This window comes from Neodiprion lecontei, chromosome 7 (genome assembly GCF_021901455.1).
Source record: "Neodiprion lecontei isolate iyNeoLeco1 chromosome 7, iyNeoLeco1.1, whole genome shotgun sequence".
Lineage (NCBI taxonomy): Eukaryota > Metazoa > Arthropoda > Insecta > Hymenoptera > Diprionidae > Neodiprion > Neodiprion lecontei.
In genome coordinates this window covers 23,198,672-23,223,066 of record NC_060266.1, presented here as the reverse complement: position 1 = coordinate 23,223,066, position 24,395 = coordinate 23,198,672, and the positions used below count along the sequence as shown (strand labels likewise).

The following is a 24,395-nucleotide window of genomic DNA, read 5'->3' as shown; positions in this document are numbered from 1 at the left end:
CAATGTAACAAGAATCATGTATACCTACACACGTGTTGCGGAATGAATGATACATGTTATTACATATGACGTATGTAATGGGTTGGTATGCGTGGCATAGCGATGATATAACATCATCTTTACTGACAATGAGTGACCGAACGAACCGCCGAAGCTGCGAAGCCTGCTTATATATACTCCTCCGTATACTTATACGATACGTAGTGAGATTGGTTGGTTGGTTGTTGAAACCTTTCGAATTGAAAGATATTAACAATAAAGAATGAAAGGCGGCGAGTGGGTTAAACCGGACTCGTTCCTCTTGCTAAGCGACGTGTCTTTGAGCGAATTCAGGATTGATAAAATTTTTACGTAAAATCATCAACAATATAACATTGCAAGAAAAAAACAAAAAAAATTCGGCAACGAAAGATTACAAATTTATCAATTAACGGCAAGATCGCTGATTTTTAACTCGATTAAAACACGTCAGATGTACGGTAATTATCGCGCTATAATTATATAAAAAGAAACTTGAAAAAGGGGGGGGGGGGGGGGGGATTGTTGTGAAACTAAGAATTTAGAGTTCTAAGGAAAAGAAAAAAAAATACACCAGAAATAATTACTAAGTTAATTAAAAGTTATGAAATCTGATTACCGAATCGTTCTTTTGACAATTGGAATATAATTGTAATTTTAAGCCTTATTAATTCTTACAATTTTCAATTTATTTACCACGCGCGGATTGATCTTTTTCGTCAAACTTGCGATTTTATCGTTGAATAGTTTGTTATTAAACCTCGGTTACCCAAAAACCTCTGTTAATTGTTATTTGCCAAGAAAAACTCACCTATATACACGAAATTTACAGAAAAAATGGGGAAAAAGGAAAGAAAAAACTACAAGATTTTCGGGGTTGAGAGAAAAATCTGATCTCTGTGAAAATATTGCCAGGAACTGAACCTTCCCTCGGATATTATCGCGAGTATATTTTTCACGTTGATTTTAAACCGATAGTGTATTTAAAACTGAAAGTTCGTTTCAATTTTGGGAAAAATCATTATTTCGTAACCTTGGGACTGTCTAAAGTTTTTCTGTCATAAGATTTTCGTAATTAAAACACTTTTCAAGACGATCTAAATTTTCATAACAATGATTTTACCTTTCAATATTTCGTTAACATTAACGTTACTAACATCAATATGGTCTAGATTTAACAAGAAAGACTAATTGTATTTGTATTTATTTATTTCATTCCTAAATTCCGAGGTCAACAAATTCTGTAACATTATTTAAATGAAAGTGCGGCAAGATTTGAATTTTGAATAAGAAACGAGTATAAAAATGGCATAAGGAAACCGCAAGAGGTATTATTTATAATTATGCACTGTTAAGCGCATAATGAAATGCAGCTCGTGAAACGACCGGGAGAAATTTCAATTACCTCTTCAATAGAGAATAGGAGTTAATTAGCGATAATTAGCCATTGTCTCGGTATGTATAATTAGTCACTGTCGCACGCCTCGTTAGCATTGTATAATATAAAACACAACTCCTGTTATACGGCTGACGATGAAACGATCGATATTTCGTCAACGATCTTACATCAAGGATCTACGTCAGGATCTAACGATCAATGATGGTGCAATATTGAAAATAAAATCAACGACGGCGAAGTTGATGAAAAAAAAAAAAAAATAACTAGAAATATAAAACTGACTTCTAACCCTAGTTTATCGATATAATTTTCTATCGTGTCGTAAACGAATATAACGAGACTGAAGTTAGTAACATTAACGTAACGAAATCTTGGGAGTAAAGAGGGGGGGAAGGGCAATATTTATCAATTTTGTAACGAGCGAATTTTTGAAAAATTAATCAATTTTGCCGTGTAACAATTTACTGCATTTCAGACACTCCTAAAACGGAAATCATTGAAATAACCTTATAATTTACTTCTATCGTTATTTTCTCAATCAATCAATCGGTGAGAAATATTGTTTATCATATTAACGGTGAAAAAATATGAACTAGGAGCAATAAAGAGAAGATTAGGAAAAAAAAGAAAAAAAAAAGAGAAGCCCAGCAGTAAATTTTACCGCAACATAGAAACAACGTTCATTCTATTTTATATCACGAATGCGTAAAGTTTGTTTTTGTTACTTTATTTTTCTTAAGGTACACATCGGTCGTCTGATATCCGATACATCTGACTAGGCTGATTATTATTACAGTGCTGAATAATCGTATGACGATGAATGGAGAGAGAGAGAGAGAGAGAGAGAGATAAATAAATTAAAGCTAACCCAGCAGATGAATGAAAGAAAAATCATACGTAAAAAGTATTGAACAAAGAATAGTTAAAAAAAAAAAAATAAATAAATAAAAAATACGTTGGCCCGCCCGCATCGCAGAAAAAAATATCGCTGCGGAAATATTTCGCCGACGAATGAGATTTAATTTTTGACGCACGCGCGGTTAATTTTCAAATAATTCAATACATCGTTCTATATTATATTTAAATTGCCTTCTTTTCAAGCAATCGTCGATCAAGTCGTACACGCAAACATACATACGATAGACGTTAGTGGACATTGCATAGGCAGGTAGGAAGGTATGGTATATTCAACGAAAATGTGGAGGAGGTGGAGGCAGCGCGTGGGTGAGAAGGAGGCAAAGTGTAGGACTGGCGCACATCCGGTTGGGTGTGCCTTGCGTACATACGTGTCTACACGTATCTACACATGTGTAAAATTATACGTACGGACGACACGTAGAATCGCAACTCTGTAACCGGCAATGATTTTTTTCATTCTCTCAGCTAGGTCGCATGATAATAAAAACGCAGCCTTAATTTTTTTCACAACTTCTCGACCCGGCGCATCTCGAGTGTGATTTAAAAACTTGAAATCAAAAACCTCTGGTTTCTAAAATCTGGAGAAATTCAGAAGGAATCTTATAAAATGTAACGAAACTTTCGTAACTTCAAAAGATAAACTTACTTTCATGGTAAAAAATGACAAAGCTAATCTGAGACATCGACTTTGAATCTTGATCGAGATGTCATGGAATGTCCCATATACGTACATATGTACGCTAAAATAGCCTTCTCATCGTCGTTTTTACAATATTGTATGTATTGTTTGTGCAACAGGCATTTTGCCGAATATTTGAACGAAATGTCGAGTCAATCGAAACAACGTGTAAATTAATAACCAAAAATAGAGAAGAGAAGAAGAAGAACAAGAGTAGCATTAAAAAACATGGAGAGTAGAGGGGGAAAGAATTTGAAAAAAATACATTAAAGTAATGAATCTATCCTTGTGCGAATGAAGATACTTTGTTTTAATCTATCTCAAAAAAACACACCATCTTCAGGCTGCCTAAGAAAAAAAAAAAAATTCCACCGTTGATCCATATTCTTTTATGAAATAAAAACCGACATTGGAAATACGGGAAAACTTGAATTTTGTATTTTGTAGGAATCCACGTATTGAACGTGACAACAATTGCGATAGCATTATTTGGGAACATTGTTATTACTATTGTTTTAGAATTACAAGTCACGCGACGATCCGATGACAAATGAGAATCGAGAAGAGGATTTTGAAAGAAAAATTATCGGATGGAGAGAAATTATTTTTCGAACCTTCTAAAATATTCAAGTGGATTTTAACGTGTATACTCGTCCACCTCAATGCACGTACGTATAAACAAAAGGAAAGAACGAGCGAAGAGAATAAGACAAAAGAGAATAGAAGAAAATTTTTAAAAATTAAAAAAAAAAAGAATCTTTCCTTCTTCATCTTTCCATTCTCAGTCAGCCAAGATATTTGGAAGTCAAATTACGTCTTTCTGCAGGCGAGGCATAAAAGAGGCGTGTGCCTGTCTCATCAGTTTCATCTCTCTGAAAAATCTGTCCGCTCCGCTCTTCTGCTTATAACTTTGAATCGCACGATATTGCGCCGAGACAAGTTTTACATCAAGATTGAATTCTGTGGTTTTTTTGGGTCGCTTATTACGGATATTAAATCGGATATTGAAAATTCGAGACGTTGGATCCGATATGATGGACGACAATTTCGAATTTTATCAAATACGGTTGAAAAACTCGATGCGGGAGTTTTTCGAGTCGCTGATTCGTTTCGACATGCCGAATTTTCAAAATCTGACTTCCGATTCGTAATCAACGACCCCAAAAAACCATGGACAGAGTTTTTTTTTTTTTTTTTTTAAAGTATACCAACGCAAAGTAAAACCAAAAGTAAACGAGAAAAATGGAAATCTCAAAAAAAGAAAAAGAAGAAAGGGCGTAATTTTTTCAACATTCATCCCTTTCACTCGCTCACATCGCGTATCAATGATTATTCATTGTCACGATAAAAACTCGTCGTTAGCAATCAAGCGTGCGGCGTGGATTGATTTGAGGGTAAAAAAAAAAAAAAAAAAAAAAAAAAGAAAAAAAAATGTGAATACTCACCGATTCTCGTACAAATCTATGATTAATTTTACGCTATGATAAATTTCTGCGTCAACGACGATCCGGGTATCGCATAAACGGAATAACATCATCGCTGCGTGAACGGACGGTTGGAAAAAAATATTATCTCAGGTATATAAATGACGCGAACTGTATCACGTGTATATCTATAAGAAAATAATACGGTCCCTGTTTAATACATGTATACATATCTAAATTTTAAATTATAAACGATGCTAATCAAAAACGAAATTCACCAGATTTGAAAGAAAAATAACGTTCAATTTTAAATAAATCTACATTTACTCGGATCCGTGAAATTTTTTTCTCACAACTATCGGGAATTACAAAAAAAAAAAAAAAAAAAAAAAAACAACAAAAATGATCACTGGTTTAATTAAATTGAGAAAATTTTCTTTCATTCGCCGAAGTTATAGTTAATTCATTATTATTTGCTGAATTTCGACGCAACGAAACGTTTTGATGACAGTAAAAATGGAGTTAAAAAATTTACTGCCCAGCTTAAAGAAATTTGTTTCAAACACTCAACATTCATTCAAGTCGAGTAGACATTGCAATAAATATTCTGTTACGAGTTTGTAATATTCTGTAAAATCGACAAGCCCGTAATGAATTAATCTCATTCGTTAACCTGAGTACAATTTTCTCAATACAAATAGATAGTTCAAATTTTTACAATACTTTTTTCACTTCATTTTTCATTATAATAATAATAATGATAATAATAATCATAACAAAGGTATAGAAGAATGAAATTTTCAGTATAAAATTGTACCCTCTTCGTGTGTCAGAGATCGAAAGACAATAATAGGAAAAAAAAAAAAAAAAAGATCACTGTCGCGTATTACAGCATAAATATGACGATGACGATAATGATGACGATTATACGAGGAGTCTGATGATCGTCTGGTTTTTGTCCAGAGATGGCGTTAAAACGATTCAAGAAAGTTATTTTCGTCTCTTCGTAGAATGAAACGAGAGAGAGAGAGAAGGAGAGAGAAGGAGAGAGGAAGAGAGAAGAAAAAATATTTCTCTTTATCGCGCAGCGTGAATATAATATTATAACCGACGAACATATCGATATTAAAAATAATTGGAGATGATGATGAGGGGGTAAAAATGTTGGAGGTGGTAAAAAAAGAAGAAAGGAAAAATTGTAAAGAATGGATCGCTCGACGCCTGACGGATGGATGGATCGGGACTGAAGAATACCTTTTATAATACTCTGATCTATGCGCGTAAGATGATCATTATTTAAAGGTTAGAGAGAATGATCGAGTCCAGCGATTTACGTTATAAATTGATGCGTAGTTAGCGCTGTGGAAAAAGACGACGAAAAAGAAAAGGAAGAAGGGGAGAAGAGAATGACGAAACAGGAGAAAAAGATGTTCGTAGAGACCGGGTTCGCGGATTTAAACAATTGTTTAACAATTAAATCAGTATCCGATACCAGCTTTAATTATAGTACGCGTAATTATTAATCGTCGCGGAATTACGAAACATTCGGAAATGAGAAGAGAATATCGGCAAGTAATTAAATAAAAAGAAATGAAAAGCAATCGACAAGACAAAAAGAAAATAATAATTCGAGATCTTGTTAAAGATCCTTTGAAATAACACGACGAGGCGTTTTTTTTTTTTTTTATTTGTCTTCCTTTACTCGCTTTTTTTTTCCCTTCTATCGGTCGATTCTCAAGTACGTCGATGAATATACCGTGAATCTGAAGAGCGAGAGAGAGAGAGAAAGGAGTGAACTTTGTGTAAATAATAATTAAGCATCGAAAAATGCGCGAGGCAAACAAACTCGACGACGACCATAAGCTGTGTAACAATTAGTGTTAATAAGCTTCTCGTTTACTAAAACTCTAAGGTTTAATTTTTTCCGACATTTCTTTTCTCAACCTCGTTTCACCATTTTTTGTTTTATTTTTTTCCTCCAGTCGAAGTTATAATCATTAGGTATATAAGACGCATTGTAATATACATAATACATATAATTAAAACGTTTGCGTCTAATGAATCTAATTGTCCAGTAATTTTGTTTTTCCTCCTCGTGTTTAATACAACAATTATTCTAGGTAATGTTACAAACTCGGTCGGGGTTAGAAATCTCGTGTTGTTTTTATTGTTTTTCATGTTTTTTTTTTTTTTTGTTTTTGTTTTTGCTCACAAGTGAAAAGTGCACAACATACGAAACGAAGAATTAAGAGAAGCGAAGAGGAGAGAAAAAGAAAAAAGAAAGCGTACGTAATGAGAATCTTCTATTAATAAATGTAAACTTGAAACCTGCCACTTAAAATTTTTACTGCCTAAAAAAAAAAAAAAAAACTTATTCCTGTTCTTCTCCTCCTTCGCATCGCACACGCTGTGATGTGTTATAAACGACATCCAGTTTTATATTTTACGCAGAAGAGTCGCTGTTGCTGTTGCTGCCGCTACCGATGCTGTGAGTTCTAGAGCTGCGAGCAGCGACGTTTTTATTTATAGTGTAAAAACCCCTGCAGTAGAGAAAAACTCCCGCTAAGCTAAGCTCTGTTGGTATTATATATATACATACATACATATATATATATATATATATATATATATATATATATATATATATATATATATATATATATATATATATACGCTGCGTGTACGTTTTGTACAATATTGAAAAATATCCAAGACGACGCTGCGGCGGCGGTGATTTCGAAAATTTTAAACCAAGAAGGAAAGGGAAAAAAAATTGATGAAAGAAAACGGGGTGAAAAAAAAAAAAAAATTCGGTCGCGGTTCCGTTATAAAAAAAATTAATTTGTGTGGCTTTATTTTTTTTTTTTTACTCTAGAACCTCGATCCGTGCCGCTCTGGCGATTTTTCGGCGACATTGTCGCACATGTTGGTAGAATCTGTAATTTTTTCAGCAAAACAAAAAAAAAAAAAAATTGGTCCTTTTTGAATAAAAAAAAGTCAATTTCTTCCTTTTTTGGTAAAAAAAAAATCAGCGTCACCGGAACGTCAAAATTTTTTTCAAAACTTCCTCTCGAAAGCTAACAAAAACCTACAACTTTTATGCACAGTCATTTGTTTTCGCTTACTTGCAAGTTTCCGAGATACATTCGTTTGAAGATGAAAAAAAAAAAAAAAAAAAAACGCCAATTTCTCAAATAATGAATGAAAAAATCTGAAAAAATTCACACAGTGTACCTTTTACCCGTACTTTGATGTAACCAATTATGGGGCAGATCTGAGATGGTCGGAAAAAAAAAGTGGCCGAATCGACGGAGAATCCCTCATATATGCGCGAGTGTGTGTGTGTGTGTGTGGTTGTACGTATACACGTATGTTTACCAATCTTATATGCACCTGTGCAGGTAAACATCGTCTGGGTATTTAACGGAGAAAAGTTGTCGCATAATATGCTGCAGTGGCGGTAGCAGCAAAATGTAGATAAATAATATATGCCGTAAGTCTACAGAGAGACAATTTGCACGAATAGGAACGTTTTCTAACTCTCGGCAAATTCTATTCTCGACCGTCGTCGGTGGATTTTTAAGAAATATCGCGCGATCAATTTCCTCGTCAAAATTATAATTACAGAAGCGGAACGGGTGAAATAAAAAAAAAAAAAATCAAAAAAAAATAGAAAATGGAAATAAATAAAGAAAAAAGAAAAGAAAAATTGCAACCCTACGATTATTATTATTAAATTCTTGTAATACATGACGCGAAATATAACGAGGATAAGAAAAGACGAAACGTTTTGCAACGAGAACATTATTCGAATTTTAATGAATTCAAGGTGAAGAAGAAATCTAACGTCTAATCGACTCACCATTTCTAATTTTGTTTAAAAAAAAAATTTCCGAAATTTTTTCAACTCTTAAACGGTGCCCCGAATCTTGTCAGATTTTTTATTCAACCGCTCAATTATTCATAAATATTTCAAGTGATTTTTGAAAAGGACTTTTATAACTGTAATAGAAATTTAGAGACGGTTCAAACAATATTTTGGTTCGCCAGGAAGATTGAAGGTGGTATAAAAGTTGGAAGAAAAATCAGCTCCTCGTGTGCCCGGTCTTGAAATGTTTGGAAAAGAAAACACAGTTATTGAGAATTTTTTTAAGAATCTTAACAAAGTTAATTTCCAAAATCACTCTTAAAATTTACAAATAATTAACCAGTTGTATAAAGAATCTGAAAAAATTTAGGACGCTGTTTCGAGAGTTGGGTAATTGCAGAAATTTTTTTGTAAACAATAAAAAAAAAAACGGTTAGGGTTCGCATGGAAAATTTCCTGTACACTGATGATGTGAGAAAAATTATGAGATTCCATATCGCAGTTTCTTTTTTTCTTCTTCTAAAAATGGTTGATTCCGAATTTCATCAAGCTATACATAATTCAATTCTATACATATGCCGGTATTTTGGAAAGTCAACATCTTCGGTGTCGTTGAGGATAAAGAAGTGGAAAAAAAAGAAGCGATTCGTTGTAAAACCGTAGTCTTCGACGAAAAATCTTGCAACAACATATTGAAAAATAAGACTCACGTTCACTTTTTCGAGGTACAACTCGAGTTCCCGATAAGGATCCGTGTCCTTGCACCCCGAGTAATCCACCTTCCGATCCTTTGCCTGACCGAATAAAATCTCTTCTCGTCTCCCTCGGTCGATATCCTCCAATTGTTTCTCTCCGTTTCTTTCACAATTTTCCACAATTTCCAACCGATTAACAGCACCACAATTTTCGTCATAATCACGACAACGACAATCATCGATCACACTTCTTTCACCGGCATCAACACAGCGGCAGAGTTTGGCCGGTTCTGAGGCGCTTTCCTGCGCCGCCTCAGCCTCCATTATTATTCCTCATCCACGGCACGTCATTCACAAGTTTCACGATCAGCAACAGCAACAGCAACAGCAACAGCACTCCGACTATCCGAGTTCATCCTCCACTTTAGCTCCGCGCTCGTTCTGTAAAGATAAGCGTTTCGAGACGAGATTAGTTTTCTAGTCACTCATGCATGCATGCGTACATACATATATATATATATATATACATATATATGTGTGTGTATATATATGCACGGGCATACACAGTGACTTTACACTATAAACACATGATGCATGTGGCGGGTATACACAGTCTAAACAAAAATGTGTCGAAAGAACGGGGAAAAAGGCGTAACAAAAGAGGTCGCGTAAAATTCAATTTCAAAATCTGCGCTAAAACTCGAGCAGTGTCATTGAAAAGAGAAGTGAAGGAAAAAGAAACAAACTTTATTTCAAATCTAAAAGTATATGCGCATATTTGTTACAAGGATAAAATCGTAAATTTTCATCTATTTCCTAATCGTGTTTAGATTTTTTCCTCCTTTTTCTCGTCTTTCTTTAATCGTACTTTTTCTTCTTTATTTTCTTGTATTTCTCAATGCCGAGTTTTCGTTTTCAATTTTTTCATCGCTGTTAAACGACGATCGGAAGCAAAAAAAGAAATCATTTCCGAGGTTACGTAAATATATATATATATAGATGTATTACAGTGATCGAATCTAAGGTTTATTTAACAAAAGAATAGAAAGAAAAGTGGAAAGAAAACATTTTGTGGTTATTGAAAAATTCATTATTTCGGGGCTGTAATTTTGTTGCGAAGAATTTATTTTCCGAACGAAGTCAACGAAATTTACAGTTTCGTACGAGGCGCGATTTTGGCATTATGGGAAGAAAAACGGAAAAATACAACAGAATCTTAAAGATGATCGTTCGATATTTTTTAAGTCGATTTTTGTCTTCAAAATCTAACTTTTTTCAAGAGAATGAAAGAGGTTCCTTGTTTATCACTTTTAATTTTTCACCGCTCGTAAAAAACGATTCAATCAATGAAATACGAGTAAATTTTAACGCGACATCAATAAATTTCGTTTTTAAAGCCTTCGGTAAGTTTTATTTCGATTTAACCTGTAACGGTACGATAGACGTTTAACATCATCGATAAAAGTGAACGATTGTTTATACGGGATGTTAAAGTTTCACAAAATGAATTATATATCCTCGAAAGTAAATTACGTCTAGACAAATCGTTAAAACAAGCGCTCATTAAATTCAAGTAGCAGCTACAAAGGAAAAAAAAAAAAAAAAACAAAATCAAAGAAAGAAACTTGTGCAACTTTTTCGAAGCTATATTTTTCAATTTAAACATTAAGGTATAAATAATCTGAAAAATTATTTCACCCTCTGATTCAATATTAATTTGTGTTATTAAAATTTCATCAGGATATATAAATGATAACGAAATTTACCAAGAAATGAAGAAATTGGAAACGAGTTGCAGCGACGCAGAAACAAAACTAAGCTTTTTACAAATCATGTTGAAAAAAAAAAAAAAAAAAAAAACACACATACACACACGCAATAATATAACACAATGGCAAAAACAAGTCGTTTGCTTATTATGACAGATTATGTGAATTCTAAAGTTAGAATCGCGAAGCGTTAGTCACTCTGCCTTACCTATAATTATACCAACTTGAATACAAACTCATCGTCTATGAGAGGTTTTAAAAATAAATTTTTGACATTTTTTTTTTTTTTTTTACAGATTTATCAATTCCCGAATTCCCAGAGAAGGCAAAGGATTTATTCGAACGCGAATCTATCGACAAATTTCGCTCGTTGAACGAAGAATAAATTTATTAGGTGCCTAGAAATTTTACCGGGGATCGAATAAAATTAGGAACAAACAATGCGAGCTAACATTTCGCGAACTTTGATATCCGTATTCGAATAATCGGATTGTTTCTCACTGCTTGGAACCTCCCACGTTTCCAATTTCTATATCTCAGTATCGGCTGCTGGACTTTCTCGAACCAGCAAAGTTTCAACGGAAATAGAAAAAGTGAAACTGATTGTTGAGGTAAGACGTAGAAATTTTAAACTTTAAACAAAAAGTAAAAAAAGATATCTTTCTTCTTCGTCGCTTCAATTATTATTCGGAGGTAAAAAAGAAAAGAAAATAAAATTGGCACTTGCAGTCTTTTTCGTCTCTTCTTTTCAATTAATTCATACGAGTAATTTCTTGAGAGTCGAATGAAATTGAGAACAAAAATAAAGTCGACAAAAAAAAAAAAAAAATAAATAAATAAAATAAACTAAATTTCAGAGAATCAAAGCAATCACTTTTCTAACCGCTTTAGTTGAAGATGAATATTTTCCTCTTATCCTGACCTAAGCAACGCGTTTATCGGTGGGTGAATCGAGTCGTGAGTGACAAGCGATAAATCGTTGTTTAGAATTTCCGTCGTCGCCGCGCGTCATCTTTATTGACGAGAGAGAGAAAGAGAGAGAGAGAGAGAGAGAAAAGTTGGTGTTTGTCAAACTTTAACTGACTCCTTACTGATCGGTGATAAATTATCATTATCAAGCGTTAGAATTCAAGGTACGGACGAGTTCTCGACTCAATGCAGCCGATAACAAATCCATACCATATATATATATATATATATATATCGAACTTGATTTTCTCCTTTCAAAATAAATTTTTTCAAAACATTATCATCATTTCGTACGATTGTATTGATTTTCAATCCTTTAATAGGATGTGTAGAGCAGGAAAAACGAAAAAAAAAAAAAAAAAAAAAACGATTACAAATTGAAAAAGAAAGACAGAAAATTCTCGAGAATATTTTGACAAGATAAATAAACAAAATATTTAGCACGTAATATTATTTCATACCTACAACGAAAAGATTAGTGTTTCCTTTTCGTATGGTTTGTTCCATATGTTTGTATTTTTCTCGTTTTATTTATTTCTTTGTTCATTTGTTGATCATGCGTTTTGAGATTATATAGACACTAGATACGTTACTTGCGTAACTAATTACTTGCTGCATTGATGCACAGACACTTGAGATTGACTTCCTCGAAATTTGTGTCATCGCAGTTGCAGTGAGCAACGATTTGTTATAACTCACGCGATAGCGGAACACACGGGGCTCATTTGAATTCCCTTCAACCTGTCACTACGTCATAAAGTATATACATATATATGTAATAATATATATGTAATACGATACGCGACAGCCGATAGTTTCCCATTTACGAATTTCCAAAGCATGATTGATCGTTCGTGTTGTGAATAATTCGTGTAAATACCGCGGGAGTTTTTTTTTTTTTTTTTTTTTTTTTTTATTCACCTTCCTATCCAATTTTAATTTCTACTTCTTTTTCTTTAATTTTCAAAAGTCACGAAAGATTTTTCCAAGAAATTAAACACTTGGACTCAGAGGAGGAACATTGGGGTAAATTTTTAAATTTGATTCCTTTTTTTTTTTTAAACACTCTAGAGAGACGCTCTATTGTCAAAACACTAAATGAAAATTCAGATAATGATATATTAAAGAATAGTGTAAGAAAAAATGACAATGGAATTTTTTCCGAGAAAATAAGAAATACTTGACGTTTATCTTTTCATGCGAATAATAAAGTGCATAGAATGAGAGAAATTTTTAGTTCCGGTTTCCGGCTCAGTCCTTGAGTATTTTCATTTTTTACCACAATCGAAAAATATCGTTCTAGGTAGAAAATGAAAATTAGTTTTCTAGCTGTTTACGGAAAGTCTGTTATCCGTTGCTATTCTTTCTCATTACGATCGCTGTTGCTATACTTTCTTGTAACTGTTGCGAGAATTTAATGCTTGTGCGAGAATAAATTGACGTCAAAGCCTCGTTCAACTAAAAAAGTAGAGTAAACCTCATAAACTGATTTCGCGTTGCAATAACTAAAAATGGATCGACGATAGCGCAAAATGTTTGCGCGTACCTCGCGTTTTTTTTTTGTAATTCCAACAATATTCAAACAGTTTTTTTTTTTTCAACGATACCCGTTTTACTCAATTTTTCTGGTTACTGTAACAAATGAAATTTTTCTTACAATTAGTGTAGTACACATCGTGTAAGAGGAAAAAAAATGAAAATACGTGTATATTAATACCTACGATAATTCTCTCGCGATTAATGACGATATTATTGTTATTACTATTATTACTAAATTGTACACGTGTATAATATGCGTTGGTCCCAGAAAGAGAAACGTGTAAAATAGGAAACAGATATTATGAAGACGAATGTAGGGAAGAGAGCGAGAGAGAGAGAGAGAGATAGAGGCGGTGGAGGAAGACGACGATCGTAGGAGAAGAAGTGAAAATTATAGAAAAGAAAAAGGTAAAAACAGAAACTTGAAACAAAATATTACATCCTTCTTCTTCAAGTACGTATAGCCTGCGTTTTCTCCCTGCTGCCTGAACGTATAATCGTAAATTTAAATCCCTGGCGCTGCGTGCACTTCTTCCTGCCTTACACACTGTATATATATATATATACATATATATACAAGCAGCATACCGAACAGCGTTCATAGACTTCAGGAAATCTTTATATATATATATATGTATTATAATATATATATGTATTTTACACAGAGCGCTACGCATTTTTGAGCAAAGTATCCTGGGGAGAAATTTAAGGCAACAGGTTTACGAAATATTTATACACATATACATATATATAGACACAACTATTTCATATATAAACGGAGAAACGTTCAGATCTCGGAAAGATTTCTAGGGTAATTCAATTGATGATCGATATAAATTCTAGATCCATCAAGCGTGCCGCAGTTTATCATCGATTTAAAAATATTTCGTCGCAAGACGTCGTTTTGGAATATTTTTAATAGTTACTATTATCATTATCATTATACATTTCCCTCCGTACGTAATTTTATCGCGTACGGGTAAATACGATCGGATATTTTACCGGGTAAAAATAATTTCTGGCTTCTTATTGTTTGTTTTTTTTTTTTTTTTTTTCTCATTATAAATATCCTTCTCTCCGTCTTTATCGCTGCTGTACATGTATTCGCGCGAATCGATTGTCGTGAAATAATTTTTGTTAAATTTGTCGGAGGAAGTGTTTAAAATAAAAAGTTTCACCTCGGATCTTTGTTACACGTGTACATTTTATATTTTATTATACGAGCTGTACGAGCGTGTGCCGACGATAATATTGAAACGTAACGAATGTTGAATAAGATTTTATACCGCCCGACGGTATGAAGAAGACTCTTGAGAAGAGTCGATGTAGGAAGAGAAGAAGAAGAAACAAGAAGAACGAGACGGATTAAGAAATAAACCCTGAGAGTGAGAGAGAGAGAGAGAGAGAGAGAGAGAGAGAGAGAGAGAGAGAGAGAGAGAGGCACGATTTTTACAGCTATTATAACATACAGGCGGGAGAATTACGCGTACGGTTGCATAACAATTTTTTACATATTATGTTATACTGCACGTGCCTCGAAGCCTCTGAATTGTATAAAGAAGTAGAAAAAAAAAAAAAAAAAAACAAATTGTACGTACGTTGTACGTACAAACACACAAATGCATAGAAATTATTCGCGAGTCGCTTACAATCTTTTTTTCAATCCTCATCTTCAATCTGCTAATACAATCAATAATCCAGTATTAGAAAACGCCGCAAGCGGCATTTTTTTGTGAAAATTTTTTTTTGTTCCACAATGCCACTTGCAGCGTTTTGTTTTTTTTTTTTTATTTGCTTATCCTTCTCCTCTTCAATTTCCCAGTATAACTAACAATCCGATATTGAAAAAGGCTGCGGTCGTATTTTTGACGGAAACAAAAAACAAAAACCAAAAAAATTGCACACAAAAAATGTTACTTTTCTAATTCTCCTCGTCGTCAATTTTTATATTATTACTTTCATGCAAGGCAAAGTTGCGATTTTACTTCAACCAAATAAAATTTATTTGTGCAAAACGTAAGAAGTGAAGAAAGAAAAAAAAAATAATGGTACTCGGGACCTTTTCTAATTCTCCTCTTCTTACATTTTTTTTTTTTTGTTTTTTTTTATTACACATATTAAAGTTCGTATTTCAATTCAATGAAATTAAACTTACTTGCGTAATAAACAAAAGAAAGAAAGGCAAAAAGAAATGGCACTCGCAGGCTTTTATAATTCTCCTCCCATTGAATTTAATTGAAAATATCGAATAAGAGGAAGAAAATAAAGTTTTCATTACGCGTTACGTCGCGATACCGACAATTTTATTGTGCGGCGGTTTAACGGTTCGGCCGGTTTGCACCATGCACACACAGAGTACAGAGAGAAACGCACCGCGGCGCTCAAAAGCGGCGGCTTGGCTATATTATACCTAGGTAGGTAGGTAGGAAGGTTGGTTGGTTGGTTGGTACAATATTATACGATGCGGAGGAGAAAAGAAAAGATAAGAGAAGAGAAGAGAAGAGAAGAGAAGATATGAGGGAGGGAGGGAAAGGTCCATTTAGCATCCATCCTCTCTCGCATGGCACGCAAAGCTGACTTCTTCCACTTCTTCGACTTCTTCTTCCACTTTTCTTCTTCTTCTTCTTCTTCTTCTTCGTCTTCTTCTTCTTCTTCTTCTTCTTCTTCTTCGTCTTCTTCTTCTTCTTCTTCTTCTTCTTTCATTGAGACTATTCTAGCGGATTCCTTGCAACGGGAGGCTGCACCAAGGCCTTGCAAGGTTACCTATTGCCAGCGAGAGAAACGAGCCGCGCGCAAACACGAACAACAAAACTTGACGAGTTTGAGGTTAGGAACGTTATACGTAACGGAATATTTGGAGGGGCGAGATTTTAGAGTGGGTTCGACGGAGATTGATTTTCAAAATATAAGAATAACTTGTGCTAAATTTACTAGCGCGTTTTGACAAATTTCAAACTGAATAAATTATCTGTTTGGTAAACAACGTCACTTCTCAACATGCGTCGTTACACGTGTATTTATGAAACAGTTTTGTTTGTTATTTTGTTTTTTGTTTATTTTAAATTGTTTGAAATCCGGTATAAACCGTTGAATACAATATATAGGCTCAAATTCTGAAATTACACGTATCATTGTGATAACCTTGTTAACTTCAACCCCGTAAATAATGAACGTGTTGCGAACAATTTGGACTGATCATTTAACGATTTTTTTCTAACATTTTCGTTATTCCATCGTAACTTTCACTTTTATTCGTTTTCAATGAAAATTTTTATGAATTTTAAACAAAACACGAAACGAACACCTCATTTTCTGATCGTAGGTGCTTAAAACAAAGTATACAAACTGAAAGTCTTATACAATAACAATTCAAAAATATCTTCCACGATTTTTTTTCTTTCTTAAAATTAAAAAAAATATGCACAACGTGTGTGTGTAAAATTTCGATACATTACAACATTATACCGCGATCGTAATCTGCGTTAGGATGAAGATATTCCTTAAATCAGTATCACAAAATGTATTAAATATGCACGTGAGAAAATAATCAGATAATAATTACCGTTGCATTTTATCAAACGGCGAAGAATAATCTAATTTCTTTTCAAACGTACGCGTACGCATCGACATAATTATTGTCTATTTAAATTTTTATACTTCTTCTCGATTTTTCGCCCCCCCCCCCCCCCCCCCCCCCTCAAACCCGTCGCTACAACGACGCGTAAAATTCCATCGAGACAGCACCTTTCATACCGCTGCAGCCGGCAGCAATATAGTTTTGTATCGCAGAGTGCCTTCGGGGAGAATACAGAAAAAGACACGCGATGAGGTGATTCGATGTTAGTTTAGGGTACGGACGGCGTGTGTTAAAAAAGGAAAAACAGGAAGGGAGGAAGGAAGGAAGGAAGGTAGGTAAGAATAAAGGAAGAAAGAAAGAAAGGAGAAGAAGAGGACGCCAAGTAAGATGCGAAGGAGTTCCTATGCATAGTACATTCATATACACACACACACACACATATATATATATATATATGATAAGCTGAACCAGGAATTTCTCTCAAGCAACGCCGAATTTTTTTCGTCATTCTTTTTTCATCGGTTGCTTTCCCCTCGTTCAATTTATCGCGATTATTGTTAATCAATCGTCAAATTAACCCTAGTCAATTACACCTGTGGAAACTTTTACGTTGATTCATTTTACTTGCGCAAACAAATCCGATTCAACGCACTCTGACTTTGTGTCCCGTCCGCGTAAAAATGATTTGACAAATTTTTCGTTCCAAAGTTTGTTATTCTATATTTTTTTCTTTCTTCTTTTCGCTGTTGCAAAATTCATTTCTCAGTGATCTGTGGGATTCAAATTTACGCGTCGATGAGAGAATTAAGATTCAGGGGTAAAAAAAAAATCGTTGCACAATGTAACGATAAAATATTTAAGAGACGATTATCGGTTGACGAATAAAATAATTGACCGAGAACTTGACGTTGTTAATACGGTTGGCTTTTTTCTCCCTAAATTATTATCGACGTTGTACGTATATTTTTATCGCGAGATTAGATTAACGTTATAGTCGGTCACGTGTTTGCTCGGCGGCGGCGTGAATTGAATGAAACAGGTGCGAAATCGCATAATCGACTTGGAAGTTTAAACTGAATTTATTTCCCGTCGATTGCGACATGGAATAATCGTGAAATTGATAAATCTTAAAAAATAAACGAAAAAGGAACGAAAAAGAAACACGACATTCGTTAATTTTGCAATTTTCGTTATATATTATACACATTATTTCCTGAGATCGCAAAGAGAAAATTTTATCGTGAAATTTATCTCGCTTCTATAATTGGAATAATTTGATCAACTGTATTGAATACTCGCGAGAGTTTTTGAAAAATTAGATTCATCCACTTTTTATTCCACGACCTTAAACTGAGAAAAATTTCGGTTGTTACAGTAATTAGAAAAATTGAGTAAAACAGGTATCGTTTGAAAAAACTGTTTTAATACTGTTGGAATTACAAAAAAACGAGGTACGCGTAACCATTTTGCTCTGTCGTCGATCCTTTTTTGGTTACTGCAACGCAAAATCAGTTTTTTACGGTTTACTCAACGTTTTTAGTTAAACAAAAAGTTAAATTTCTCTCAGTGTACGTATATGGGTGATAATAATCGATTAATGAATGAAATTTTACTCGTTATTACAACGACTATGATTGACCTTAAAAAGTGTAAAATAGAAAAGCGCAAAAACTCTACCTACCCGGCATCTCTCTATTTTCCACTATCGCGTCGCTGGGCTTACGATTAGCCGACAATGAGCTGTAAGCTATAACGGCAAAGACGGCAAAAGTCTACGAGTATGACGAGTTTTGCATGATTTTACGTTGCGTCATAAACACGGGTGTAAATCACCGAGTTGCTGGCCTCTGTGACTATCCAAGGATGGCGGTAATCCTCATGCTTGTTCCCACGACAAGGCCGAAGATGAGACGAGCTCGTTGGAGTAACGAAAGAATATAAATAAATAAATGAATAAATAAAGAAAACTGCCAACTGCGCGAGCAACGATTTTTGGACGGATTTAAAATTCAGTACAAGATCGTAACAAATTATTTTCAACGCAAAATTGTGCGATGTATTATTACATATATGTATGTAAGTCAAAAATATGATTTTCACTTTCCAAGTTCAGCTGTCGAAATGTTACGTGAACTTTCTCTCTACAATTGTGTGTGTATGTATAAATTTACGGGGGCGAGATTTCAAGTTTCGAATTTTGAAAAGTTCGCAAAGCCGCTAATTCCGTGTTATATTGGTTTTGCGAAACTTGAAGTAAAGAAATCGAACCTCGGAGAAACAGCAAGGTCGATGACTCAAAGTTCCGAAAATTCAAGTTACGATAGAGAAATGTTACAAGAGGTAAAATTCCGAAAAATAAAGTTTGGATGAAGTAAAGTTCGAAATATTAAAATATACTCAAACGGCGTATTTCACTTGACGAGTGGGTGTAAGAAATGAGAAAAACCGAAAACCAGAAATTCACGGAGCTAAAAATCTTGGATCATTCGGAATTTCCATGTTTCGTCAAATTTAGATTTCTTTACTTCAAGTTTCGCCGCAAAAAAATGTGGAATTCGGCGCTTACGAAAAATTTCAAATTCGGAATTTGAAACTCGCCCCAATCAAGCGCGCGTATTTCTCGGCTGGTAGATTACAGGAAATACTTTTAAAAGTCAGTCGCGTCAGTCTTTTTCCAGGCAGGTCCATCGACAGTGGAGATAATAAATAAATAAACAAGGATGGAGGAGGGTGTCGCCTGCGGGGCGTCTGCACTTATCTCTCGACTCTCTGACCATAAAGTGTGGGAGTTGGTCGGATTAGAACTGCGGGGGAAAGTCGAGCAAAGACGACGAAGACGAAGCTGAGCGAGGTTCATTCACGGAAAAAGAACACCGATAAGAGAGCGGGAATATAAACTGTATGCATACGCGTTATACGTCATACATATATATGTGTGTGTGCGTAACAGCACCGACCAACGAATTCAACCAGAACGTTCTTTATCAAAAACTAAATTATACGTATATATACTATCTCGTATTCAATTACGTGGGATACTTTTTCAACTCCGTAGCTTTTACTTGCAACAATTTAGAATTTACGTTATATAATACTACGATGAATGAAAATCAAATCTATATATATTATTCAGATAATATATTCAGATAGTATTTATTTGATTATTAATCATGAATTAAAAGTTTAGAGTGAACATTTTTACGATACGATAAGATTGTGATTCATTGATGATATCGTTGTAATTATAGCTGTAGGAAGGAAAATTCATAGTTCAACTCTTCGCTTGTCTTTAACCAAATTTTTCAATTCAAATTTCAGGAAAAAGATTTCTATCGATGATCGATTCACGAAGTTTTCACATTACACCGAGTGGAAATCGAATCTACGAAAATGAAAACAAAAGTATATTTTTTCATTTATAATTTTATACGGAGGGAATAATAAGAGCCTCGCTTTTTTTATTTCCTTCTTTGTTTCGTTGAAAATTCGACAAGTCAAGAATCCAGTTATTCATTTCCGCTATCATTTTTCCGATATAAATGACGAGATCGATATTAGAACGAAAATTATAAAAAAACAACTCGTATGAATATTTGAAAATGGAAGAAATTAAGAGTCGAACGATTTTTCTTTCAATCAATTCTCCAACAATCGCTGATTTGAAAGAACGAGAAATATAAAATAATCATCATTAAAGCTTCAATCTACACAAATGACAAGATTCACTCGATCCGTAATACGGATCAAATTCAGAATTTCAACGAGGTTAAATATTGTAAATTGTTGATGTAACGATTCATTCTTGGCGAAATTCAATAAACCCTGGAAAAACAAGTACTGCAAAATTTTCCTATTTTCCAAACTTCTTGAGTTATGTTACACAACTACTACAAGATTACCGATATTCCCTTTCTCCTTTCGCGAAGTATCACTTTCAAACATCAAAACGGTGACTCTTTACTTCAAATGTTTCGTTACGATAGGGATAATTAACTCGAACCTCTTGAATTAAAACGCCCTTCGATAACGAACCGTACGTAATATGTACGAAAGAAATTACCACACAATAAAGAAAGAAATAAAATCGCACGCCCTAAGAAAAAAAAAAAAAAAAAAAAAAAACGAAAGCAAAACGACTATACAGCATAATTATGTTGGGTCATTCCACACCAACTCGGGGTAAACGGTTAACCGTGAAATTTTCTAATCTCACCAAGAATTTATCCTAACTTACTACGGCCCCTGAAAAGTTTCGAAATTTTTTGTTCGTGAAATAAAAAAATATCACGGTCAACCGTTTACCGAATTGGCGTGGAATGCCCCATGTAATAACAAGGCAAGTATATACCAATATAAAAGGAAGTAGACGAGCGGAAGCCACGTGTAACGGCCACTTCCGTTCCTCAACGATATACGATAGATAAGATTTCACGCTTACTCGCTCGATAAAGATGCAGAGCCGAAGTATTTTATACCAAACAATAACAATACCTTGTAGTACGAAAGTAGCGCCAATGCGGTGAATAGAAGAAAAGGAGTTAAAATAAATCATCATTGTACGATTACAATAACACGCGATGATATAACGAAGCCAACAATTATGTGTTGAACTTGTGTTATTGTAATTCATATGTGAATACGTTAGAGAGAGAGAAAGATAAAAGAAAGAGCACAGGCATGGCCAGCATTATGGGTATAATGGGGAGAAGTTGAGAGAGGAAGAGATAAGCCGCTCTCTCGTCTTTCTGTTGTTTATGTACGTGTATATGTATATGTATGAGGTATTCCGTGCCAACTGAGAGGACATTTTCCCTGACCCCCGCCAATTTGCTTCATTATTTTTTATATGATTCTACAGCGTAGAAAAATCACTCGCCATCCATTCATGTTTTTCGTCCCAACCATTCTTTTTTAAAAAATTTTACAAAACAAAAATTGTGAGTGCTTTTTTTAGGTTGTAAAATCATATAAAAAATAATGAAGCAAATTGGCGGGGGTCAGGGAAAATGTCCTCTCAGTTGGCATGGAATACCTCATATACATATATATATATGTGTGTGTGTGTGTTACATGGGGGAAGTGTTTATCCGTGGTGTACTTACGCATATATAACCCACTTATCGCGTACCCTGCCATGTATCATGCATGTTCGTAGGTATTTACGTATGTAAAAGAATACGGCAAATAGCTGCTAGCCAAGCTAAGAGATGCGACGGCGGTTAAAAAAAAAAAATGATACAATTTTTAGTCTGTTGCGTCGTGTAACAAATAACGGAATCGATTTTCGTACCGTATATTGTAATCGTCTCTTCGATTTGGCGCGAGGTCTGAAGTTGGCGACGTTGTCGTGACGAAATATTGGGGAATAAAAAACACTATATTATTTATTTTTACAATGAATTTTTAAGAAACCAGGATTGCCATATATCAAGTAAGTTTCGTTTCTGTTTACCGAATTTTTCAAACGGTTCAAAAATCGCGAGATAACGATTTTTTCGCAGCAGGAATCGTTACGGTAATGTTACTAATTTCAACGTGATAGCTCGTCACGTGTGCTTTCAATACTCTTTGCCGACGATCGTCGGTAAAACAGCGCGAGGATCGATCAACAGGTGACGAGGACGATACACGTTCTTTATACACATCTTGACCCTCCTGAAGTTGGCGAGAGTTAATCAACGGTATATCCTAGACTAACTAAGTAACTAACCTCTTACCTGGATGATGTTTTCCAGTAAGCAACAGCAGCGGTAGAGAATCTCGATGAATCAGTATAATCCGATGGTGATATCCGTTAACTGGTTACACACCGTATGTCACTGTATCCGTGGAATTGCGATTCGTAATTGTGGAATATTAGACGATACGTGATCGTCTGAACTTGGCCGCACTTGAACTACGGTTTAAACAACCGAGTAACGCCGTTGCATCGAAAGACAAAACACTGTGATCGATATCGAAGAAGCACCCGACTCACGTGTTTCAACGTATTTCGGTACCTGTGCCTGTGTTTTATAGTTAGAGAAAAAAAAAGAAATAAGAATATGGTTACCGGACACTCGGGTGCACGGAATGAAAGAAAAAAAAAAAAAAAAAAACAAAGAAACAACAACAGGGTTGTTTACAACGGGTATCAAGGGATGCCCCGGTCGATTTTGACTACGATGTATAAGAAGTCCGCGTATCTCATTCCATAGGCAATTCCGAAGAAAAACACTTCAATTCAATATCACTAGAGGCGACAGCGAACAAATGGCACGTATTCTAATAAATCGTGATAACAGATTCGTCGAATTTGTGCCAAATTTCCTTTCATTCCTGCGTCAAATTAGAATAAGCCGTAGTGTTTTTGTTGATAATTTAGGTTCTCCTTCGCGTCCGAGACTTGTATATTCGGGGATAAATACTCCAAGGTCGAAATCGACAAGGGCGATGTTTGAATTTGATTCGCCCGAAGTGGGCGTTGCGTGTTAAAAATCACTATTCACAAACCGCAGAGAAACGTCAGAGAGTTGCGACGAGTGAGAGATTTGCCCGCTCTTCGATCGGCGATTCGCCCGTTCGTTCGTTCGCCTCGCGCGACGGTCACGGCGATACTAAAGCGGCAGGCGAGCGACAAGCGAGGAACGGAGGAGAGGGAGGCGAACGGCAGGAACGGCTGGCTGCTTGCTTGCTAGTCGCCCTCACGATCAGCGCCGAGGATTCCGAACCGTTCCGAATTCTACGCGGACTCGAGACACACAGCTGTTCGACGCGTGTGAGCCGCCTCTCTTTACGATGCGTGCGAGGGAGAGAGAGAGAGAGAGAGAAAATAAAATGAAGGGGGGGGGGGGGGGAGGGGGGGGGGGGGAGGGGGAGTTGTTCACCGAGGGGCTCGTTAATCGGAAAACAACAACAACAACAACGTATCCGTTGCTATCCTTTCTCATTACGATAGCTGTTGCTATATTTTCTTGTAACTGTTGCGAGAATTTAACGCTTGTGCAACGATAAATTTACGTTAAAGCCTTGTTTAACTAACAAAAAAAAAGTAGATTAAACCGAAGAAACTGATTTTGCGTTGCAATTACCAAAAAAGTATCGACGATAGCTCGTTTTTCGTAATTCCAACAATATTCGGACAGTTTTTTTTTTTTTTTAACGATACCTGTTTTATTGAATTTTTCTAGTTACTGTAGATGGATAAATATAAATATGGATAGACGGAGAGGTAGATAGACAAATGGAAGGATATACGGATGGACGGATGGATAACATTGTGTTCGTAGCAATGTTGGACAAATTTCTTAACCAGCCGATAAAATAATACAAGGTGTTGAATAAGAGAAAATTACATTAAAATAGTAGTCGAAAAATGTAAAGTAAATCACAGTGGAGAGTACGATAACTTAGTTCTAGGGATAATATAAATTGCAATTAAAAAATAAAAAAAAAAAAAACAACTAAAGTACAGTCAGAGAACGAGGCTGGCACGCAAAACAAAATAATCAATGAATTCCCCAAGGATTCTAGGAACTAGTGACGTTTTTGTCCCCAATCT

The 24,395-nt window shown here is 34.9% G+C and overlaps 1 protein-coding gene across 5 annotated transcripts in view; it reads right to left on the bottom strand.

Moving 5' to 3' along the window:
• The window catches only part of LOC107218335, a 142,586-nt gene extending 119,067 nt beyond the window's left edge, over positions 1-23,519 (bottom strand). For 2 of the 5 annotated variants that reach the window (XM_046744592.1, XM_046744595.1), the window contains exons 1-3: positions 23,348-23,518; positions 22,573-22,860; positions 9,017-9,442 (exon numbers count right to left, since the gene is read on the bottom strand). In XM_046744592.1, coding sequence (XP_046600548.1) covers positions 9,017-9,325 — 309 coding nt within the window. In that variant the 5' untranslated portion in view covers positions 9,326-9,442; positions 22,573-22,860; positions 23,348-23,518. Of the gene's footprint in view, positions 1-9,016; positions 9,443-22,565; positions 22,861-23,347 lie in introns of all 5 variants that reach the window. The other 3 variants (XM_046744594.1, XM_046744593.1, XM_015656171.2) reach the window with 3 other exon arrangements.
• Between the last annotated feature and the right edge of the window lie 876 nt (positions 23,520-24,395).